The 21441-nt window shown below is 36.2% G+C and overlaps 1 protein-coding gene across 1 annotated transcript in view; it reads left to right on the top strand.

Moving 5' to 3' along the window:
* The window catches only part of GPR158 (G protein-coupled receptor 158), a 331787-nt gene that overhangs the window by 304887 nt on the left and 5459 nt on the right, over positions 1-21441 (top strand). Inside the window, exons 7-9 of the mRNA XM_061181580.1 lie at positions 1503-1741; positions 14087-14225; positions 20257-20362. Of these exons, the coding sequence (XP_061037563.1) occupies positions 1503-1741; positions 14087-14225; positions 20257-20362 (484 nt within the window). The remainder of the gene's footprint in view (positions 1-1502; positions 1742-14086; positions 14226-20256; positions 20363-21441) is intronic.

Below are 21441 nucleotides of genomic sequence, written 5' to 3'. Positions count from 1 at the left end.
GTGATCGTGTGGCTGCCTGGGAGCTGCAGCATCAGGAGAGAATATCGTACCACATATCACTAGCCCCATAAAAGATCAAAATTCAAACTCGAGGTACAGTTTCTACTAAATGCTTATCACTTTATGCCATCATAAAATCAAAAAATCGTTAAGTCGAACCATCTTAAGTTGGGGACTATCTGTAGTTAAATGGTGAGTAAAGTGATCTTTTGTACTCTTGTTTTATACTAATACCTTTCTGACATTGTTCCACATAAAAATTGAGGATAAGTATTTTATTCAGAATTAAATAACTTCATGCTGTGTGTTAGGTGAAGGACAGTGGGGTTAAAGATATGCAGGGGGGAAGGATAAATAAGAATCTGCTAGAAAATAACTTTCTTTACTGGATGTGTTGTGTTAATTTGGAAGCGCTATCAAAGCCCAGCATTGAGAGAAAAAATAGTAAAATACGTCTAGGTTATTTCAGGTGTGTATGTTTCATTTCCATATTTATAATGATTTTTATGAATAGTGCATATGAATATTTCATTTAAAATGTTGAAAGAATCAGACAGAGGAGGAAATAGAAAAGTTGGGAAGATTAATTCATTTTTGCCTTTTGGGAATTGATTATGGATACCCTTATAGTATCATAAACCACTCATGGTAGATTATGTCAAGCCACAATATTGTGACCTAAAATATCAGAATGAGAATGGGGAGTTAAAATCAGCTAAGAATATTCTGGAGATGAAATTAAAGAAAGGATGGCTGGAAAGATCCCTATAGTAAGGTTGGATTTTGTCTTCACACCATTTTTAGAGATGGAACAGTTCTTAGATATCATGTAATCCAGTAGGTCTCAACTCTGGCTGCACATTTGAGTCATATATACAGAAAAAAAACCCCAAATTTTAAAAATCACTGCATTTCTTATAGGTCATATCCTCTTCCTTAATGCAATAATCTTATTCAGGGGTATTTAAATACCCTTCTTATTGTTTTCGTACTTATTTTTGGTAATGTGACAAAATGACTATAAAGGGAGGCTATATAAAATGATTTTCAGAAAATACCTTTTATAACATTCTACTGTAAAAAAAAATAACTGGTTTAAGGAAGTCTTTGACTTAGTATAATATTGTAAAACCCAACTACTCACTTTTAGGACTATTTTTTGATCCCTCAGAAACCCTGTTTGAGCAATGTTTGCCTATGGATCTTTCTAAGGTCCTGAGAATTTTCCTTGAAATATTAAAACATACTCAAAAGAATTCCATCCTACACAAATCTGTTGACTCACTGACCCCTAATGCAGGATATTTGTTCTGCTTTTGGAAGGTAAACTAGAATGAAATTCAGTAAAAGTATAGGCAACACTGTTGTTTGTTTTTTATGTTAAAACTCTGCCTAAGTAGGTTTGGGTGGGTTTAAATTTCACCTAGAAAAATGAGATATTTTAGAATTTTACTTTCTGGTTGTTAGGTTTGCCTTCACATTTTGATGTCTTGCTTTTCCAGGGTTTTGAAGGTGTTTCTTTCACGAACAGCCCAACGGATTCCATACATGACCGGTGGACGGGTCATGAGGATGCTGGCAGTAATACTCCTGGTAGTGTTTTGGTTTCTCATTGGCTGGACTTCATCTGTTTGCCAGAATTTGGAAAGGCAGATTTCACTCATTGGCCAAGGGCAAACATCAGATCACCTCATCTTCAATATGTGCCTCGTTGAGCGCTGGGATTACATGACAGCAGTTGGTATGTGATCACTTGCTTTGTGCTATTTTGTCCTTTGCCCACTAGCATTTAAATGGACTTCGTTAGAAGCCTTGCCAAGCCCTTTCACAAACCCTAAAGGAATTTCACCTAATATGGTTTTGGCGAAACAATATTATGAAAAGATAATAATGACATGCGGAATGCAAACTTTTTCTGAGAGTTTCCATCTTTTTCAAAGGTGTGTAGCTTTGTTCAGAAAATGTAATCAAAAAGGAGAAATGCAGTCAGTAAAGGCAACTTCTTTGTACAGAGAGACTTTCTGCTTTCCGTCCTATCAGTGTGTCCCTATTTGGCTAACAGTAGCTGTTCTCTTGACTTATTTCTTTAGCTGGGAGGAAAAAGGAAACGTACTGGTATTTTTTATATAGTTTTGGTCCTATGATATATCAGACTTGGTATCTAGAGCACTCTGGGCAAAATTTCTAATTAATCTTTCCTCTAACGATAATTTATTGGGAATTCTCTGGAGGTCCAGTATTATACAAACACAAAGCCATGCTCCTTGGAGGTAGTAAGTTATGTGACTGAGAAACTGGAGAGCTTGGAAGAATCCCATGATGAGTTGGGCCAAAAACAGAGTATTTTTCTGGTAGCTCAGTTTTTTGAAAAATGAGGAAGAGAAAAATCCATAGGAATTTTTCTGTTGTTACTATTGGGCTATTTTAAACTAAGCCTCCAAAAGTACAAAAACCCTTTATTATTTTGTTGTCATTCCCCTCAGTCAACCAGGGACAAATCTTAATTTTATTTGGCAAAAATAAACCCATGAATTTAATTCCCATTTTCTGTCTCCCCCATATTTGGCAATTGTTCGTTGAATGTTCACATTTACTATCTTGCTAGAAGCTAATGTGTATTTAGTTTACAATTTAAATGGAATAATATTTTTCTGGACAAGATATTTTAGGAATCTTATAGGCCTGATATCTGTAATAATAAAGCAATGTGCGTACATACAGGGAATTGTTATAATGATAATATATAAAGTCAATCATCATTGTTTTGATCAATATCAAAGAAGATATCAGTAGTTTCGTATCAGGAGATATCAATATCAGTATCAGAAGATAAAGCATAGAACTAAGGTAAGAAGCAATTCCGATTCTAACTTTAGTCTGGATATGAAAATTAAACAAATTGTACAGATATAAAATTTCTACTTAATAGAAACCTATAACATTATTTTACGTTCTTCAATCCAAGTTAACCAAACTAGGAAAAATCATTTTCCAATATTACTATGAAGCAAAGCCCATTATATTTCTTTTATATTTTACAAAGAGTATAATACTGAAATTCATAATGAGGCATCATTGGGTAGGCAATGAACAAGCGGAAATGAGCCCAAGAATTTGCATTTGTAACAGGTTCCCAGGCAATGCTGCTGCTCCTGGTCCTGAAACCGCACTTTGAGAAGCACTGCTCTGAGTCTTTCTCCATTCTAATGATTCCAACTCCAAAATCCCTGAATTTGGGGGGGTGTGTGTGTGGGTATGTGTGTGTGTGTATCTCCTAAAAGCAATCTATTAATAGATTGAGTTTATTGATTTATCACATCACTTTCTGGTTCTCCAGATTCCTTTAACAGGTTTTTAAGACTCACAATAAATGTAACCATCCAGCATTATTTACAATGTATTTCAGCATTACCCTCTTTTCCAGTTAGGCATTTCCTTCATGCTTCACACAATTCCCACCCGCCTCCACCGCTGTTCCTATCAAAGGAAATGTTCTCTATACCTCTTTACAATATTCTAAACTTCACCATGCCTCAAAGAACTTCTCTTTTATAAAGATTCCTGGGTTCAGGTCCGAGTGGTTGTCTTCCTTTATTGAACTACCATTGTACCAAGAGTCTTTACCACCTAATTTTGCTTTTTAATAATTTTTAACAATTCTCACTTATCTATGTAAACCAATAGTAAACTACCTGATGAGAGGAATAAGGCTTTTATATATTTTATATCTCCTGTAAAGTGTTCAACACCTTACTAAAGACATTATAGGTATTCAGTGGATCTTGTTTATCATATAAAATTCTTATTTATAAAGAAAGTTTATGTAAAATAAATTGCAGGTTACTGTCAGTTATGTATTCCTACTTATTTCTATATAGAAATCACAGATGTGACCTTCTTTAGATTGTAAAATACTGGACAATAAAAGACTAATGATAGGGTGCAGAGATCAAGAGGTAAGAAGTTAAATGTTTGGTGGTGGTGTTTTTGCTATCTTCCAGTCATTGTTTTTGTCCTATAAACTACTGCAACACCTTAGTTTCAAAAATTACACTTTTCTTGCAGTAACACAATTCTCTAAAGAAAAGTCAAGACACGTGATTTAACAACAGGAACAAATATTTGAAATTAGGACCATCTTGAAAACTCAGAAACATGTGGTTGCTATGAACTTTTTTTCACACTGCCCTACAGCGATTTCATTTCTTTCTCTTTCTGCATGTGGTATTAGATGTTCCATATTTAACCTCTCTTAATTTAATGTTTGCTAATGTGTAACATATGCCTCTTTTCAGTCCTCTTTATATATTTCTATAAGTAGCATGTTTACCATTAGATCTTTTTTATATCCAGGCTGTTATTCAAGAATAAATCCATGTATCATCAGTCAGCCAGAAAGAAACATGTACTGAAAGCTAAATTATTCCCTGTTTCCTAAACAGAAATGTTTCTATGCAGGGGGAAGGATGTGGAGAGGCTGGAGATAGGTTTTACCTTAAAGTTGTTGTGAAAAATCTTTGTCAAGAAGCTCAGTGTCAGAAGTCAATTTAGAAAAAAAAGGAAAAGTGATGGTTAATTTATTGATAAACATGTGTTCTGGATCACCTTTACCTGTCAGAAACAATCTATTTTTTTTTTTAATGCAAAATAAAGAACCATTTGAAAGAGTGTGATACTAGTTTTCCCACTGAAGTAGAACTCCAGGTAGAAATATGGGTCATAAATTTAAAGAATGGGTCCTTTCTATTTTTGCTTACTGCACGGGTCTGCTCAGACCTGCCCAGGTAGGTGATTTTCCTACCACAGGTGTTTCAGAAGGAGGAATCAGGTATAGAAAACTACTTGGAAAAACCTCTCAACCTCTATGAGCCTCAGTTTCATCTTTGAGGAAATATCTGAAAACATAGGAAATATTTCAAAACATAGAAATGGAAGAAAAATGACTTTCAGAATCCCATTATTATTTATGTCTGTTTATAATTCTCAATAATCATTGTTTGTCCTATATAAAAAAATGTGAAGTAAACTTTAATGGAAAGCAAATAAAGATATTTCTAAACATTGCGACTGGGAAAGACAGGTGAACATTGGCCAGGGTGAGAAACACTTTACAGACCCAGTAGTCTGTTTTTTAAAAAAAAGATTTTATTTTATCTCTTGGAAAGAGAACCTCAAAATTTGGATGTTCCAGAATATTTCTAGATCAGGCTAGAATTCCTGGAAAAACTTAAGCTGCCATACTTCTTTGAAAATCATCTACATCTATAATAAAGATAATACCGCAGTACTTATCCTAGTCATCTTTATATGACTCAGCACTTCTCTAAGCGTGTTTCAGTATCTTATCTGTAGCTCACTGAAGGCAAAAGGAAGGATTCTCACATCTGTTCACTCTCTTTCCTCTCCCAGCCTAGTAGCTAGCTATCTGTTCTTCACAACAGCGCCTGGATGGTTCACCCTATATCCCTAGCACCTAACAAAGTATCTGTCAGTTGTAGGCTCTTGAGAAATATTTGCTGAATGAACAAAGAAGGAGCTCAGTTCCCTTTATTGTGTAATATTTTCTATGGTCAGGGTTAGACCGGTGTGAGGAGACACATTAAAGCTAAAAATCCAGGAGTTACACAATTGTCCCCAAATCAATTTTAACGGTAAAGTGTATGTTCAGATTGAGGGAGGTGTTTTTGAGCAAATTATGTAAACTAAAATGACAGTCCCAGCCCTTTTATGAAATTTGACCTCTGACTTATACAAACTATCCAGTCAAAATAAGAGCTTGGTACAAATTTGGCATGGCAAATCAGAATTATAATTTTTAAAATACTGCATAGTGCATTTACAAATATTGAAGTAGAATAAAACTGATTTGCTTTTGATAAAAATTTTTATTATTTCACCATTCTCCTAGAGCTGTGTTAAGAATAAAGGAGTTGGGATGGGCAAACATTCCCCTAAATTAGTGGAGAAAGCAAATAACTATCCCAAGTCATACTCATCTTGAAAAAAGTTGTTAGTAGGATTATGAGATTTTTTTTCTGAATCTGTGTATGCCAGTTAGTCAATTGGTAGTCAATTGTTCATGTTCAGGATTTTTCACAATAGCAATAAAATTTATCATGGTTAAAAAGTTAAAACTTCATTACCCTGTGAGTTTCCTAGTTGGTTGGTACAAACTGACAAATGATTGGAACTGACTTCTCATGTATGAATTACCTTCCTAATGTCACAAGACCACATCTTTACACCTAGATTTAGAGCTTGCAGCCAAGGTCCTCCAATATATAGCTTCCAAGTGTAGAATACATAAATTCGATAGCAGAGGTGGTAATACAGTGGAGTTCATTCTTCCATATACTTAGTTGGTTAGCAGTCAATTTCTGACTACACGTTCAGAACATAGACAACATACTGAACCAGCACCGGTGACCAAGGTAAGTTAGAGTAAATGGGCAGATTCTTACCTTGCCTACGAGAAAAAGCAATAGCACTGCAAAAAGTTGACTGCTGAGGGATGGCAACCTCAAGGACATTTATAATTTCTGTTCCATGGCTAAATCTCTGGGTCAAACTTTAGTTCAGATCTAGGCAAGCACTGAAATGTTTTCTTGATTTCTTCCAGAAGTTAGGTGGTGATAATCTAATGTGATTAAAAATGGACATAATTGAGGGCTTCCCTGGTGGCGCAGTGGTTGAGAATCCGCCTGCCAATGCAGGGGACACGGGTTCGAGCCCTGGGCTGGAAAGATCCCACATGCCGCGGAGCGGCTGGGCCTGTGAGCCACAATTACTGAGCCTGCGCGTCTGGAGCCTGTGCTCCGCAACAAGCGAGGCCGTGATAGTGAGAGGCCCGCGCACCGCGATGAAGAGTGGCCCCCACTTGCCGCAACTAGAGAAAGCCCTCGCACAGAAACGAAGACCCAACACAGCCATAAATAAATAAATAAATAAAAATGGACATAATTGAGAATAAAGCTATTTTGCTGCCTTCCTTATCCAGCACAAGAAGATATACAAAAAGCTCGATCCAGGCTTCTCTTTATCTTCTATTTTTATCTGTAGCTTTCTGTATCTCTGATATGGCCTAACTCTTCTCAACTGCATTTACATGATCTAATAACTATCCCCCAACAAGGACTGTTTTATAAATTAGGATCTTCCCCCATCTCTTCCTGGTTGTGAAAAGTCCACCAGTATATGAGGTATCTCATGGTTCTGAAAACCCCTTAGAGCTTGACATCCCTTGCTTTATGTTTTATTCACCAAGTTTACAAAAAGACATAGAGAGAAATCTAAGCAGTGATTAAACAGGTATGATAAGCTTGGGTTCACATATTCCATTTGGGAATTTTAAAAGATTTGGTTGCTTTCAGAGAATTCCAACATTGATTTCCTTACTGTTCAAAAGTACTCATTTATTTCCATGAAATTTCACATGGAATGTTTTCACCACAGAAAATATAATCTTTTCTCTTCTTCATTAACATGCTCTTCTTTGTTCTCCTCTTTCCTGGTATAATATTTTAAACACAAAAAACAGACAGTGTGTTCAGTAATTTAATGAGTTGTACACCAGTGTTTAGAAGGAACTGAGAAGAATACAGTAACTCTTACTGAGTTATATAGGGAAATTCTAAAATAGCAATTGTTTCTAAGGATTAAGATACTTAATCACCCCAGAAGATTAGGCTATGTTGTGACAGGTGAAATGTGACATAAGCACCCTTTAATGAGTATTGGGGAAAATAGATTAGACTTCCTCTCCATCTGACTTAGATTAATGTTCATGATTTAGGATCATTTGCATACATCTTTTTTTATTCTAATGTACCATATGCCTTAATCCGCGCTGCATCATTGGTTACCATTTTAAAAATGTATTTTTAATTTTCAATCAAAGGATAAAAGCTTGACCACAGCTTTTTTAATGTGTAATGTTTAAATACATAATGTTAAAATACATTTTAAAAATGTATTTTTAATTTTCAATCAAAGGATAAAAGCTTGACAGGCTTGGGCTATGTCATGAGAAACTCACACATACTTTCTGAAGGTCTTGCTTGAGTGTTTTTAGAATGAGTCAAGTGGAGGTTATTTTCCTTTTTTATCTATATACTACATCTTCTGAAAAATATTTTACTTCTTTGAGGAGTATTTATTTGATGCTAAAGGGCTGAGAAAAAGGATAAATTAATTAATTTTTGTTCCTTAATTTTATCCTTACAGTGCCATTTTTCTTTCTGGAAGTGAAAGGGATTTTGTGATGGGATCAAGACTGTCTTGGGATGGTAACCCCCACTACAGTCATTCTAAAACCACTCAAGCTAGCCCTTCAAAAGTACATGTGAGTTTCCAGTGATGTCGCCCAAGCAACGGCACTTCTCAATGCCGTCAGTCTTCCATAAAGGATTGAAATTTTAAAATACATTTTTAAAGTGGTAACAAATAACCCCAATTCCAACTCCCACCTCAAACAACACACAGGCAAGTGGCAGGGAGAGAGAAATGGAAGGGACATTCCTGGGAGACCCAGCCTGCTGCCCTGCCCTTGACCTTGTGCCCTCAGAGGCCCTGATCTCATCCTGTCCCTCTCTTCTGTCTCTTCTCGCATTCATGACCTTTAATGTGTGTCCATAAGCTTGGAAGAACCTTGGGTTCACTACATTTCTGTCACCCCACCTCAAACTTTAAAGATCTTAAACACATAAGCCAGAGAGAAGGGAAAGTACACTTCCTGTCCCTTCCCCAGTCCAGTGGAGCTTGTGAAAAACTTGACCCCAGGTCTAGAGCTCTGTGAAAGGGAGCAGTGAAGAAAAGCCAACCTGCAAATGTACTCAGCGCAGTTCTGCCTAGCGCTCCCGGCAGCCAGTGGGGAAGAGGATAGGACAGTTAGGTCGCTGTATGAACTGTAAAGTTTGTTTGATTAACAACAGTGTTCCTTAGTATCACCACACAGTGCCTCTGACCCAAACTTGAAATTTCAGCATTCAGAATTCTGCCCCAGTCATTTTTAAAGGAATCAAATGTAGATAATGTACAAAATGCATTCAGCACAGCACCTGGCACATTGAACAGATGTTAGCTATGAAGTCAGAAGAAATAAGGGACAAAAAGTACTTTTGAGTAGAACTCTTTTAATTACCACTGGCTAATTCTAATTAGTATATTAGTTGTTTAAAACACAAACAATTGTTGCTTGGAAAAATGTTTATTTTCTTCAATAGTATAAAAATACTTCCAAGGATTTTGTCCACCTCTGTTAGTAATAAAGCAAAAGAAAGTCTCAGTTGAAGGATGTAATTTAGGGAGCCCTGGTCAGGAACTGGGAGACCTGGGATCCAGGCCCTGTTCTGCTGTCTTCACGATGAGTCAGCAGGGATGGAGCCAGCTTCTCCACGGGCGTATCCTGCGGCCCAGCTCTGCCCACCCCTGTGACTTGCTGCTCCCAGGAGCTGAGAAGGGAACAGACATTCTGGCCCCCGGTGTCCTAGTGGTGAAATACATCGCAACATCTATCTTCTCCGTGCTTCTCAGGTGAATAAACTGACTTCACCACAACCAGGATAACTGCAACTCACCAAGCAACACTTTCACGGCCACATCCACACACTGAAAAATGTACCCGCAGACCACGTGGTCTCACAAAATCACTTCACCCTTTAAAATTCTACCAGGAGTATCATTCTCATGGTTTTCATCATTGTACGTCTCGTAACTGTCTTTATTTTAACCAAAGAAAAGGCAGAAAGCCTCCGTAATATCAAGGCTTGTTTGCAGTCAAACCCTGGAATGATAGAATTTGAGCTGTTCTCAAGCATTATTGAAGTTGTTTGACTTAATACTTAACCATAACTTCTATGCAACCCACCATACTATTAGAATAAAAACAGAGTAAGTTTACTTTGACCATAAATTTTCTAAGTGGATAGGATTTAGAGAAAAACAGAAGATGACATTAAAAGACACACTTGGAAAATGAAACCTAAATGCTTCCTGTATGTATTTATTTGTGCCATGTAAACTAATTTTTAAACAGGCTAAGAGGCATAAAATGTTATTAAATACAAAATGCCTTTGCAACATGGCAAAGCAGGGGACCACAGCTTGAGGGACATTTGTACTTTGATGTTTTTCTCTCAGCCCTTGTGGGTGTTCTAAGATCACAGATCTGGGACATCTTCAGTGGCAAAGAACTGATATTAATTCTCACTTCTTTGCTTGACCCAGGCCTTTGGAAAGATAACTTGAAATTACTTTCATTATGGCATATTAATTTTTTAAAAGCTATGGTAGTTAACTTTTAAACTGAGTGTTATTCCTTATAGGTTAAAAATAGAATACCTCAGTTTTCTGAAAGCCCTATTTGAATCTTCAAATATGAATGCAATTCCCTTTTTAACTATACCCATGCCTCCCATCAAAATCATTTACCACCAGAAATTATTTTTTAAAGCAGAAGCACAACACATATTTCAACTCCCATGTAATAACACTGCAAAATTTGGTAACATCTGCATATTTTCTTTACTAATTGCAGTGTTAGTCTGAAGTTAATTATATTTTTTTTCAGCCAGATCATATTGTTTGATATTGCTAATGAAATGATTTTAATGTTCAGCTTAGCTATTAGGAGGAATCTTATTTTGTCTTATATTTTTAAATGTAATTCTCCATTGTAGCACACTAATTAACCTGATAACTACTTTTCTTTAAAAAAAAAATCTTCAGTATAATGTTATACGAAAACACTGCAATAGGTGGCAGGGGATAGTGTTTTCATAATTCAGCTACATGTGAATCCTTCAATTACAGTATATTTTTGTACTGGCATTGTTTAGTAATATTTTTTGGTTCTGAAGAACCTAGGGGCAGGGCAGGAATAAAGACGCAGATGTAGAGAATGGACTTGAGGACACGGGGAGGGGGGAGGGTAAGCTGGGACAAAGAGAGAGAGTGGCATGGACGTATATACACTACCAAATGTAAAATAGATAGCTAGTGGGAAGCAGCCGCATAGCACAGGGAGATCAGCTCGGTGCTTTGTGTCCACCTAGAGGGGTGGGATAGGGAGGGTGGGAGGGAGACGCAAGAGGGAGGAGATATAGGGATATATGTATATGTAGCTAATTCACTTTGTTATAAAGCAGAAACTAACACACCATGGTAAAGCAATTATACTCCAATAAAGATGTTAAAAAAATAATAATATTTTGGCATTCATCATTTTTGTGTGCCAAGCACAGTACCACACACCTAGCAGTCTATCAGTAAGTAGCAATTGCCACTATTAATAATAATGCCAGTATGGTCTTTAGATCATGTATATAGATGGATCATGTATATAGATGGATCATGTATATAGATGTTAGATTGATCTAGACATCCATCAGTGTTAGATGGAGTGGTAAGGTAACAGAAAGCCTACATCTCTAATGACGTGAAACTGATATCATTTATATTCATTCAATTCAACAGATATTTATTAAATCTTATCCATGTGTGATCAGTACTGTTGCTATCATCTATGTGGGCAAAGACAGAAAAAATAAATGAAAGACTCAATTCTTGCCCTGAAGAAGGTCATCACAGTCGGGGCTCCAGACTCCATGAACAATTTTCTCCCAATTATATATTGTGTGGCATTGTTAGTCTCTGCATTGTGTAGTATAGACAGTTAAAAATTGTAAGAGATTAGAGGAAGGAAACTTCAGTGTAAGTTAGAATCATTTCAGGTGGCCTTGTGATGGAGGTGGGACCTGAATCAGACATTGAAAAATTGGTTAATGTTTAGAAATGTGGGTGAGAGGAGATTTCGTATGTGAGCAATAGCATGACCAAAGACTCAGAAGCACGAAGAATCTTTGGAGTGTTCAGAGGACAGTGAGTCTTCCTGGGTCAGCTCAGAGTTCATGATGAGGAGCTTTGGGAGATTGTGTTGGTTGCATAACATGAGGTCATAGAGGGCAAGGAGTAAAATAATAGTGAGCTGCTGAAGATTTCTAAATGAAGATGCATGCAGCTCCTCACAAAACGCTAACCTGAGGGCCAGAGACTAGATAAGAAGTCAGAGTCTAAGAAATATACAAGCACGAAAGAATAAGGCCAAGCAATGGGACAGCTAACAGGAAGCCTGGGTGGCAAGAAAGTCTTGAAACTTTCTTGCAAGAAAGTCATCAAAGTCTTGAAACTTGAAACATGTCTGCCCTAGCAGGAACCCCTGTAGTCTTCCTTTGGGAGCAGGAATTATTCCAGGGTCCTAAGTGGGTATGAGTGAATCTTCTAATGGAAATACGGATCAGTTAACCCAAATGGAGTGGCAGAGATTTGGACAAATCCTGATATGATCAAAGTGGAGCTTCAGAAAAATGAACTTGTCACTGTTATGAAGAATGAATTAATAAAGGGTGAATCCAGGTTTAGATGGGGCAGATGATAAATAATTGTAACAAATAAGGAGTAAACTGGTAGGAGCTTAGGCAAGGATTATAATTGTGGACATTGAGAGAAGTGTTACATATGAAAAGTAACTCAGGGTAGAAATGTGTCAGTGAAAGGTGGCACTGAGATTTCAAACCTGACTGAAGAGGCAATAGTAGTAGCATGGACGGAAGTACAAGCCTTAGGAAAGAAAGTTATACACGAACACGTCAGTATTTCCTGATTTTCCTTTTCCTGATCCAGTAGAGCTAGGCTGGAAAGAACATTCACAGACATGGCCAGTGGCCAACATACAGAATAATTGGGACCTCCACTCTAATCTCATGGAGACCTTTGAGTGAGGTTTATTTTCCCTTTAACTTCTGACCACATCAGGGTTTTAGAGTAACTCTTGACAGATGTGTTTACTTAAGGGATTTTCAATGAGTAGGGCACTGCTTATTGTTTAAATATGGTAGAAATATGCTGAAACTTTGGCAGGTAAAACACCTGGGCATATGGGACTAGAAATCAGTGTTTCAGTATATAAGTAGGTTACCCCTAGGTAACGCATTTGGTGAAATGTTTTCTCCAAATTAGAGCTTTCTTTTTGTTAATTAGATATCATGTTCCCATGAGGTCATGTCACTAAGACAGATAAAATGGATGGTAACAGTTACTGCTCAGAATGAATTAAAATAACAACATTCAGTTTGAAAAAAAAAAAGTCTAAGGAGATGTTTAACAGTAAGAACCAATTATTTAACATCTGTTTTATTTATTTATTTATCTGACATCTACTCTGTCAGAAACTCTTAAGTGCTTTATAGCCATTATTTGATTTCATTAGCAAATAATCCCATGAAATATGTACTTTTATTATCTTCATTTTCCAGGTAAGGAAACTGTGACCAGAGAGGTTAAATTGCCTCAGATTGTGCAAAGTTAATTAGGGATCCAGCTAGAATTCCCCATCAGGTCTAGTGTGACTCTGAAGCCCTATCCTTAACTGCTACGCTATGCTTGTCTCTTCTGGCTTGAGCAAGCAAACAAGGTGATTGTGAATTTCACTAAGCCTTTAGCATATACCGTCCAAAGATAGGATGTCTGTCATGTGTGAAGAAATAATAGTTCAATTATAAACTATGCCACTGAATGTTTAGCAGCCTGTTTTCTCACATTTCTGGCAATGGAGGTCTTTATGTATTGAACCAGACTCAATGCAGTAAGAACTTAAATTTCTAGGAGCTGCATATAAACACATTATAAACTTTTGTTGCCTTGAGGACTTTATTGTGACCCAGATGCTCTATGAACAGCTTAAACTTAGGTTGGGAATGTGGAAAATTATTTTACAGTTGTTTTAGGAAAAAGCCAGGTATTAGCACACACACACACACACACACACACAAAGTCTGAGATGCCAAACACTATTTAAAAATTTTTTTTAATTAAAAAAAACCACAAAGTGTACCTGTGAAAAAATCCTCTATACACTGAATAAAAATTTAAAATAAATATATGGCATAGGTATTCATATATGAACATTTTGTATGCATCTATTTCTATGTGTTTCTATCCTAGACACAAAATGCATGCTAAAGAGCTTAAATTTTACTTCTTTCTTCACCTATAAAACTAACAGAGAATTGTTTGTTTGTTCTTCTCACAGCTGAATTTTTATTCCTCCTATGGGGTGTTTATCTCTGCTATGCGGTGCGAACGGTCCCATCAGCTTTTCACGAGCCGCGCTATATGGCTGTTGCAGTTCACAATGAGCTCGTTATCTCCGCTATATTCCATACAATTAGGCAAGTGATCTGCAGAGCCACTCAGTAACTGTTTTATTTTTCTGATGTGTTGCAGTTTAATTTAAATAGCAAAATTGGATAAGATACATAATGGAAAGATGTAGGAAGGATAGTGTTTTATAAGTTGACTAATTTCTTTGTCACAGAAATGGCAAATGAATCGTTCTGGTTTTTTTTTAAACTCTGCTGTTCTTAGTTCCTTCTGATGAGTTGTTTATTGCCTTCATTTATCTGGAAGGGTAACTCAATGTTACTGTATTGTGTTAAACCACTTATGGGGATGTCATTGGGTATATTGTTTATGATACATAATACTGTTCTGAAGATATAAAGCAATACATGCATATATTATAAAATAAATACAGGTAAATTATCTATGTTTTCATTCATGTTTATTATTCTGGTTTATACTTTCAAAATTTTAACACTCAGATAACTTATGTATGTGAAATCTGTTGAATTCAAAACCAAAAAACCACTCCAAGTTGATGACTGGATTTTTGTGTGCAGTGGGGTTCTTTCATTACACTGTAGCGATGACTTTCTGTGGTAAGAAAACATGGCCTGGCCCTCCGTTTCTTATTATTCCATGTATCTCCATAACCAATGAGTACAAAGGAGGAAGAGAGTGGCTTATGATAAGTGAACAAAATGAAATATGTATGACTTATCTTCTGAGAATTTTCACCTGATTCATATTTGAAGATGAAATAAAAACCTCAACAAGAACAACAACCAAAAAGGAATCCTATAGTCAGAAAAGCAACAAAAAGATGCCATTTAATTGCTCGACATATATTAAAAGTTAGGACACACTTAAGAATGTAATTAGAAATTTTGAATATTAGTCTTGGCCCGCAATGGAAAGATAATTAATAATAGGGTGAAAAGGTGTGGATCTGCGGAAGTTTTGCAGGATGTTTATCACCTCTCACTTTAGTCAATAATCATAAAATGACATCTTGCACTTCTAGGAATAGATGATGCCAAAGAACAGTTGGGCCTCAGGCATAATCTACACTTTTTAAACTCTTAAAGCAAGAGAAAGAGGTATTTATGATCTGACAACCCTGGAAACTCCATCAGAGACGGCCAGGAATCAACGGAATTTGCCCCTTGCTTTGTCTTGCCCTCTCTCAAGAGAGAGAAAAGAGAGAAAGTGTAGAAGAGGGAGGAAAGATGAGACGCAGAACATGAAATCATAAATAAGCAAAGAAAAGGATGCTTTCTCTAGTTCCACTCAGACTAGAGCTCAAGGATATGAGCGAGGATGCCCTGGTCTGAAATGCCGTGAGCACCAGAGGGCACTTTGTCATGGTGCCAGAGCTCCAGAGCCTTCACATTTCTTCCAACCCCTCTCCCCAAAAAAGCTGCATCATTTTTGTTGTTTGTTTTCAGAATATCAAACACACATGTTTCAAGATCTAACAAACATGCTTATCTAGAACCATTGATAAGTTAAATGTTATATTAACAAACCAACTAGAGAGTTATAAGCATGTAAGAAGGCTTATCACACAGACTTCCCTGGATGTCCAGTGGTTAAGACTCCACGCTCCCAATGCAGGGGGCCCGGGATTCGACCCCTGGTCAAGGAACTAAGATCCCACATGCTGCACAGCGCAGCCAATAAATAAATAAATAAAACAGTGGCTATGTAAATCAGCCATACTTCAGTAAAAAATAAAAATTGAAAAAAAAGGCTTATCACAGATGAGTTTAAATGTCTTCTACTGTCAGAATGTAACTGTCATGCAGAGTTTCCCACTTGTGCCCTAAAATTAACTGTTATGTTTCTTAGAACCAAATTAATTGCCCAAGAAATTAAATCTGTTCAATACAGTTGCCAAAATTGATCTATATCTTTTCAACCTGTTCAATTTTACTCTGTTCAATTTCCATCATTTAATGTGTTTTTTCAATAGATTTTCAACTCTCAACTGGCCCAAGTCCTTTCAGAAGTAGGCAAGGTAAATGATTTTTAAATGAACTTTAAAAAATTCTTAATAATAAGGCAATAGATGGTTATTTCAAAAAAAATCATAAAATGATAAAGAGAAAATAAACTCCCTAATCCAACCACCCAAAGATAAGCACTATTAACATATTAGTAAATCACTGTTAGATGTTTTTATATGCGTGTATATTTGTGACACATCACATTTGATAGCTCCCTTCTAGGAATGTCACAATGAAGCTAGCATACTGAGAAGTCCTGCTGTACAGATACCTGTTTAACTTTGTTTAACCAGCATTTTCCAAATGTAATCGACCATGGAATCCCCCCAACCCTTATATCTGATAGCAGCAGCCACGCTTCAGAAAATACTGTTTTAACAGTGAACCAGGGTGATAGGAAATATGTTAAATACTTGTTGAAAATAGCTTTCTTACTTTGCTTGGGTCTTTCCTACAGAGTCCCAAACAACCCAGCCAGAAGAATCATGTAAACCATGAGCTGGGTTCACGTAGACACAAGCTCTGATTGAATGGTTCATGGTGAACCTAGTAGGTTTGGTGTTGAGCAGACATAGCATACTCTTCTTCCAGACAACTCTTTAATCCCCTATCAGTTTTGAACAGGGAGGACTTCAAATGGTAGCAGAGGGACCAGCCTTGGTATCTTTTGGTATCTTCTTAGGCAAGGCTAAGCAAACCTGAATGGGAAGCTCTACATTTCAAGTTCCAAATTTGACTTACCTTTCTACATAGACCAGACTCGATTAGGTGGTGGCACATTGGCTTCAAAGAATCATAGCTACTCTCTTGAAAGTTTAGTTTGTATGGCCATAGGGGACCAGTGATGGAATTATAGTTTAACCCAGTAAATCTACAGAACACTGATTTTAGGGGGATGAGCCAGGAGCAAGTAAAAGTCAGTGATAATTAAAGAAATCAAGTATGCACAATTTCTTGTTTACATGTGGACTGAATTCATATATGCTGTGGTTCCAGCATTAATAAAGTTCAAGGATAAGAAGCAGTAACATAAAAATTTAAATCAGCTGGATCCATCTTGGCAATTTTTTCCTAGAATGAAATAATATTAAATAAGGCATCCAACATGAGCAAAGATATTCTCTATCAATAGGATATATATGTTCTTCTTGTCTGCTTAAAATGTAAAATTATGTATACATATATGTATGTATTCATATTTATACATACACATATATAAATTAAAAACTATGACTACATATTATGTACAGATTTACTTTCTTTCTTACCAAATTGTCAGACTGAGCAAAAATAACCTAAAAGGGTTAAGTCTAGAAGGATAAATAATGAGAAGGCATTTCGCTCAGTCTGTTCTAACCCTTTATTTATTTTTAGTACTAAGCATAAAGCAAACCTTTGGGAAAGTGCAAGGCTTTTAAAAAGTTTGCCTTTGTTCTTAACCTCAATTTTCAAATATTTCGATGCGCCTGATTTTTGGACCTATTTTTTAAGTTGAAATACTATTTTTTAAAATGAAGCTTTAATACTATTTCAAAACCCAATTGTTCTTAAGGTATTTCTAATCAAAACTGCAACCTAAAAAAATCTGGCAGTAATTAAAAGCTGATTAAGGACAATTGATGTTAGCATATCTCAGAATTATTTTTTGGAAGATTCACTGTTTTAATTCAAAATATGTGTACCTGTTCTTTTTTCCAGATATTGTCAGGCTAGTTTCAAGTTTACCTGTGTTGGCATTTGAGATAGGAATTCCCAGTACATAAGGATGCTTTTTGACTGTAAATCCATCTCCTTTGATGTAACTGTCTGCTCCAGTACTGGCAGGGGCCCCAGCAGATTGGGCTTGTATTATTTTCAGGGGTACATTTTCTACTGCTTCTGTGCCTCAATACTCTGTCTCAGAGACTATAACTTTTTATTGAGTAAGATGATCCTATTTTAGTGCTTAAAAAAAATCTTACTTGACCCAGCACAGACTGTATAGTCAAAAGTATCCCATCCCTGGGCTTCCCTGGTGGCGCAGTGGTTGAGAATCTGCCTGCTAATGCAGGGGACACGGGTTCGAGCCCTGGTCTGGGAAGATCCCACATGCCGCGGAGCAACTAGGTCCGTGAGCCACAACTACTGAGCCTGCGCGTCTGGAGCTTGTGCTCCGCAACAAGAGAGGCCACGATAGTGAGAGGCCCGCGCACCGCGATGAAGAGTGGCCCCCGCTTGCCGCAACTAGAGAAAGCCCTCGCACAGAAACGAAGACCCAACACAGGCAAAAATAAATTAATTAATTAATTAATAAAAAAAAGTATCCCATCCCTGAACAAAGTGAATATTCAGTCACATTCAAAGCAGGTATGAAGCCACTTTTCTCACAAAGGAGCTAGAAAAGATGTTAATCCAGAAAATCCCTTTTAGTTGTCTGTGAAGTATTATGGCCATTCTGCACTTCCGTGTATAAGTCTATGTCTTTTATATCTCCAGACACAGGGGAAAAAACTCTATCTCCATTTTGATGACTCCTGAGCTTCCATTTTAGCTTGATTTTTTTGGGGGGGGTGGGAGGGGGATGGAAGTGAAAATGAGGAAGAAATATCCTTGATGGAAATTTTGTTTTAAATATTAGTAATATTAATTTACTTAGTAAATTTGTCATGAATATGGTATAATGCAGAAATAAAATGTATCTTCTCTTTTTAGATTCATATATGTTTATTTCATGATTATATCATAAGCATTTTCTTAGGATATGAGCTTTTCAAATTTGATGATGTGTATCATTGAAACAAAATGCCAATTCTCTAATTCCAAAAGCACTAAAATCTCATATTTAGCTTTCATGGATAAACAATAGATGGGAAAACATTAAAAGAAGAATATGAGTGCAAAATGACCTTAATAAAAGCAATATCTGGTTTCTGCATAAAGATGAGTCCTTAAAACATGAGTTTTAGTTTGTACATGTACCTACTGATTTGTGAAAACATTCCAAAATTACCAGATCAGATATTAATAATGAATTTTTCCTACACATGTTACTTGAAGGGCCATCCTGGAACACAAGTTTATAAATTCCTCAATAAGATAAGATTTTAAATATTATATTTTAAATTATTTTAAAATAATTTGATGCTCTGGGCTTCCCTGGTAGCACAGTGGTTGAGAGTCTGCCTGCCGATGCAGGGGACACGGGTTCGAGCCCTGGTCTGGGAAGATCCCACATGCCGCGGAGCAACTGGGCCCGTGAGCCACAACTACTGAGCCTGCGTGTCTGGAGCCTGTGCTCCGCAACAAGAGAGGCTGCGATAGTGAGAGGCCCGCGCACCGTGATGAAGAGTGGCCCCTGCTTGCCACAACTAGAGAAAGCCCTCGCACAGAAACTAAGACCCAACACAGCCATAAATAAAAATAAATTAATTAATTAATTAATAAAAAAATAATAATTTGATGCTTTATAAAACTAAGATTTGTATTTTAAAAGATGCACTTTATATGTCAACTATATTTCAATTTTTAAAAACAATTTTAAAAAGATGCATGTTACAAACCGTTAGTACATTCATTTTATCCATTACATTGCTTATCATTTAAACTTCTGGGATCATTCCCTGAAACAGATATTTACCCATTTTTTTTCCTTAGTTCTAATTAATATTTTTAAGTGAAGAATATTATGGTCAGGAGTTATTTGGATGTGTCTTATAACCTAAATTTGCCTGAAACAATCATTTTTTAACCTACTCTCCTTTTGAATTCACGTGTGTTCACTGCTTTTGCTTTGCACATTCAACTTACCTACAAAATAATAATCCAAGGAAATGTTTAGCACATTATATATGTATGTGTTATCTTTCTTACTATTGATAATTTTAAGAACTAAAGAGTTCATATCTTATGCATCTAATTAGAGTTACTTAGACCCTTATTCTTCTGTGATGAAAATATATGTCATAGAAATAACAGTATGACTTCTTTCTTGCTTGCTTTCTTTTACTAATATATTGAGGAAAAGAGATTCCAAGTATCCTAGTGTTTTAAGTAGAGATCTTATTGGGTTGCTTATGTTGAATTCTCATTTCAGATTTGTTCTTGCCTCAAGACTTCAGTCTGATTGGATGTTGATGCTGTATTTTGCACATACTCATTTGACTGTGACAGTCACCATTGGGTTGCTTTTGATTCCAAAGGTATTCCTCCAACATTACTTTTCTCTTGCAAGATAGTTGTTTTAAATGAGCGTGGAATTGTTTCTCCTTTAAAAAATATCTGGCAATATAGGCAAAGGGAGGTGTGAAGATTTGCTTGACACACTACAATGTTTTTAAAACTCCTTCCTCAGGAATCTAGGTGTCTCTTTTCTTTGGGGATTTATTAAACATCTCACATAATTTTTAACTGCCTTAGTTTGTACAAAACCCATCATCCATCTTAGTCCTTTTCCAAATACTTTGATATCTATTTATGTTTTAATTATTAGGGGTTCAAGGTGGCCTTTCATTGTAGCTGTAACCTCAAGCTCGTTTTTAAAGAGAATTATCCTAGTCTAAGAATCCTCTTGTTTGGATTCATATTCAGGGAAGTATTGTGTTTTAAACATTCAGAGAATTTTTATGTAAATAGAAATAATTATAATGTTGTATAAAAAGAGTCTTGCTTAACAATGATGGATTCTGACAAAGACTTATCTACACAGCATTCTGATGTGGAGGGAAACGGGCCAGGACTCAGAATACAGGGATTCTGAACTCATACCCCACCCCAAGTTAGCTGTGTAATGTAACATTAGGCAAGACTTTTCATCTCTCTGAGTCTCAGTTTCCTCATCTATGACATGATAGCAGTGAGGCTGCTTAGAATAAAACAAAATGATATCCAAGTTTTGGAAAAAAGATACTATACAAATTATCATTACTTTCCTCTTTTACATGTAGAAAAACAAAATATTAGAACAAAATATTATGTGTAGAAAAACAAAAGTTATCATTGTTTTCCCCTTTTACATGTAGGAAAACAAAATACATCTTTATCAGTGTCGTACAATGTAACGTTAGCACAGCTGAAACCAGAATTGTGATTTCTTTCTTTCACTCTAGGCTTTCTTTACCTCACCTCTCACAATTAACCAAAACATTGAACTTCAGCCTGATTGAAAAGGCCAAACAATTGTAAACAGAGCAAAATGCCTATTTTCTTCCTTACTTGAATTACACCAAATAGCCATAATTTTCATGGATGTGTCTGTTCCTGCAATCTATCTTAACCATAT

The sequence above is a fragment of the Eubalaena glacialis genome, chromosome 2, assembly GCF_028564815.1.
Source record: "Eubalaena glacialis isolate mEubGla1 chromosome 2, mEubGla1.1.hap2.+ XY, whole genome shotgun sequence".
Lineage (NCBI taxonomy): Eukaryota > Metazoa > Chordata > Mammalia > Artiodactyla > Balaenidae > Eubalaena > Eubalaena glacialis.
Note: the sequence above shows the minus strand (reverse complement) of the source record. Positions and strands in the feature narration are given on the sequence as shown.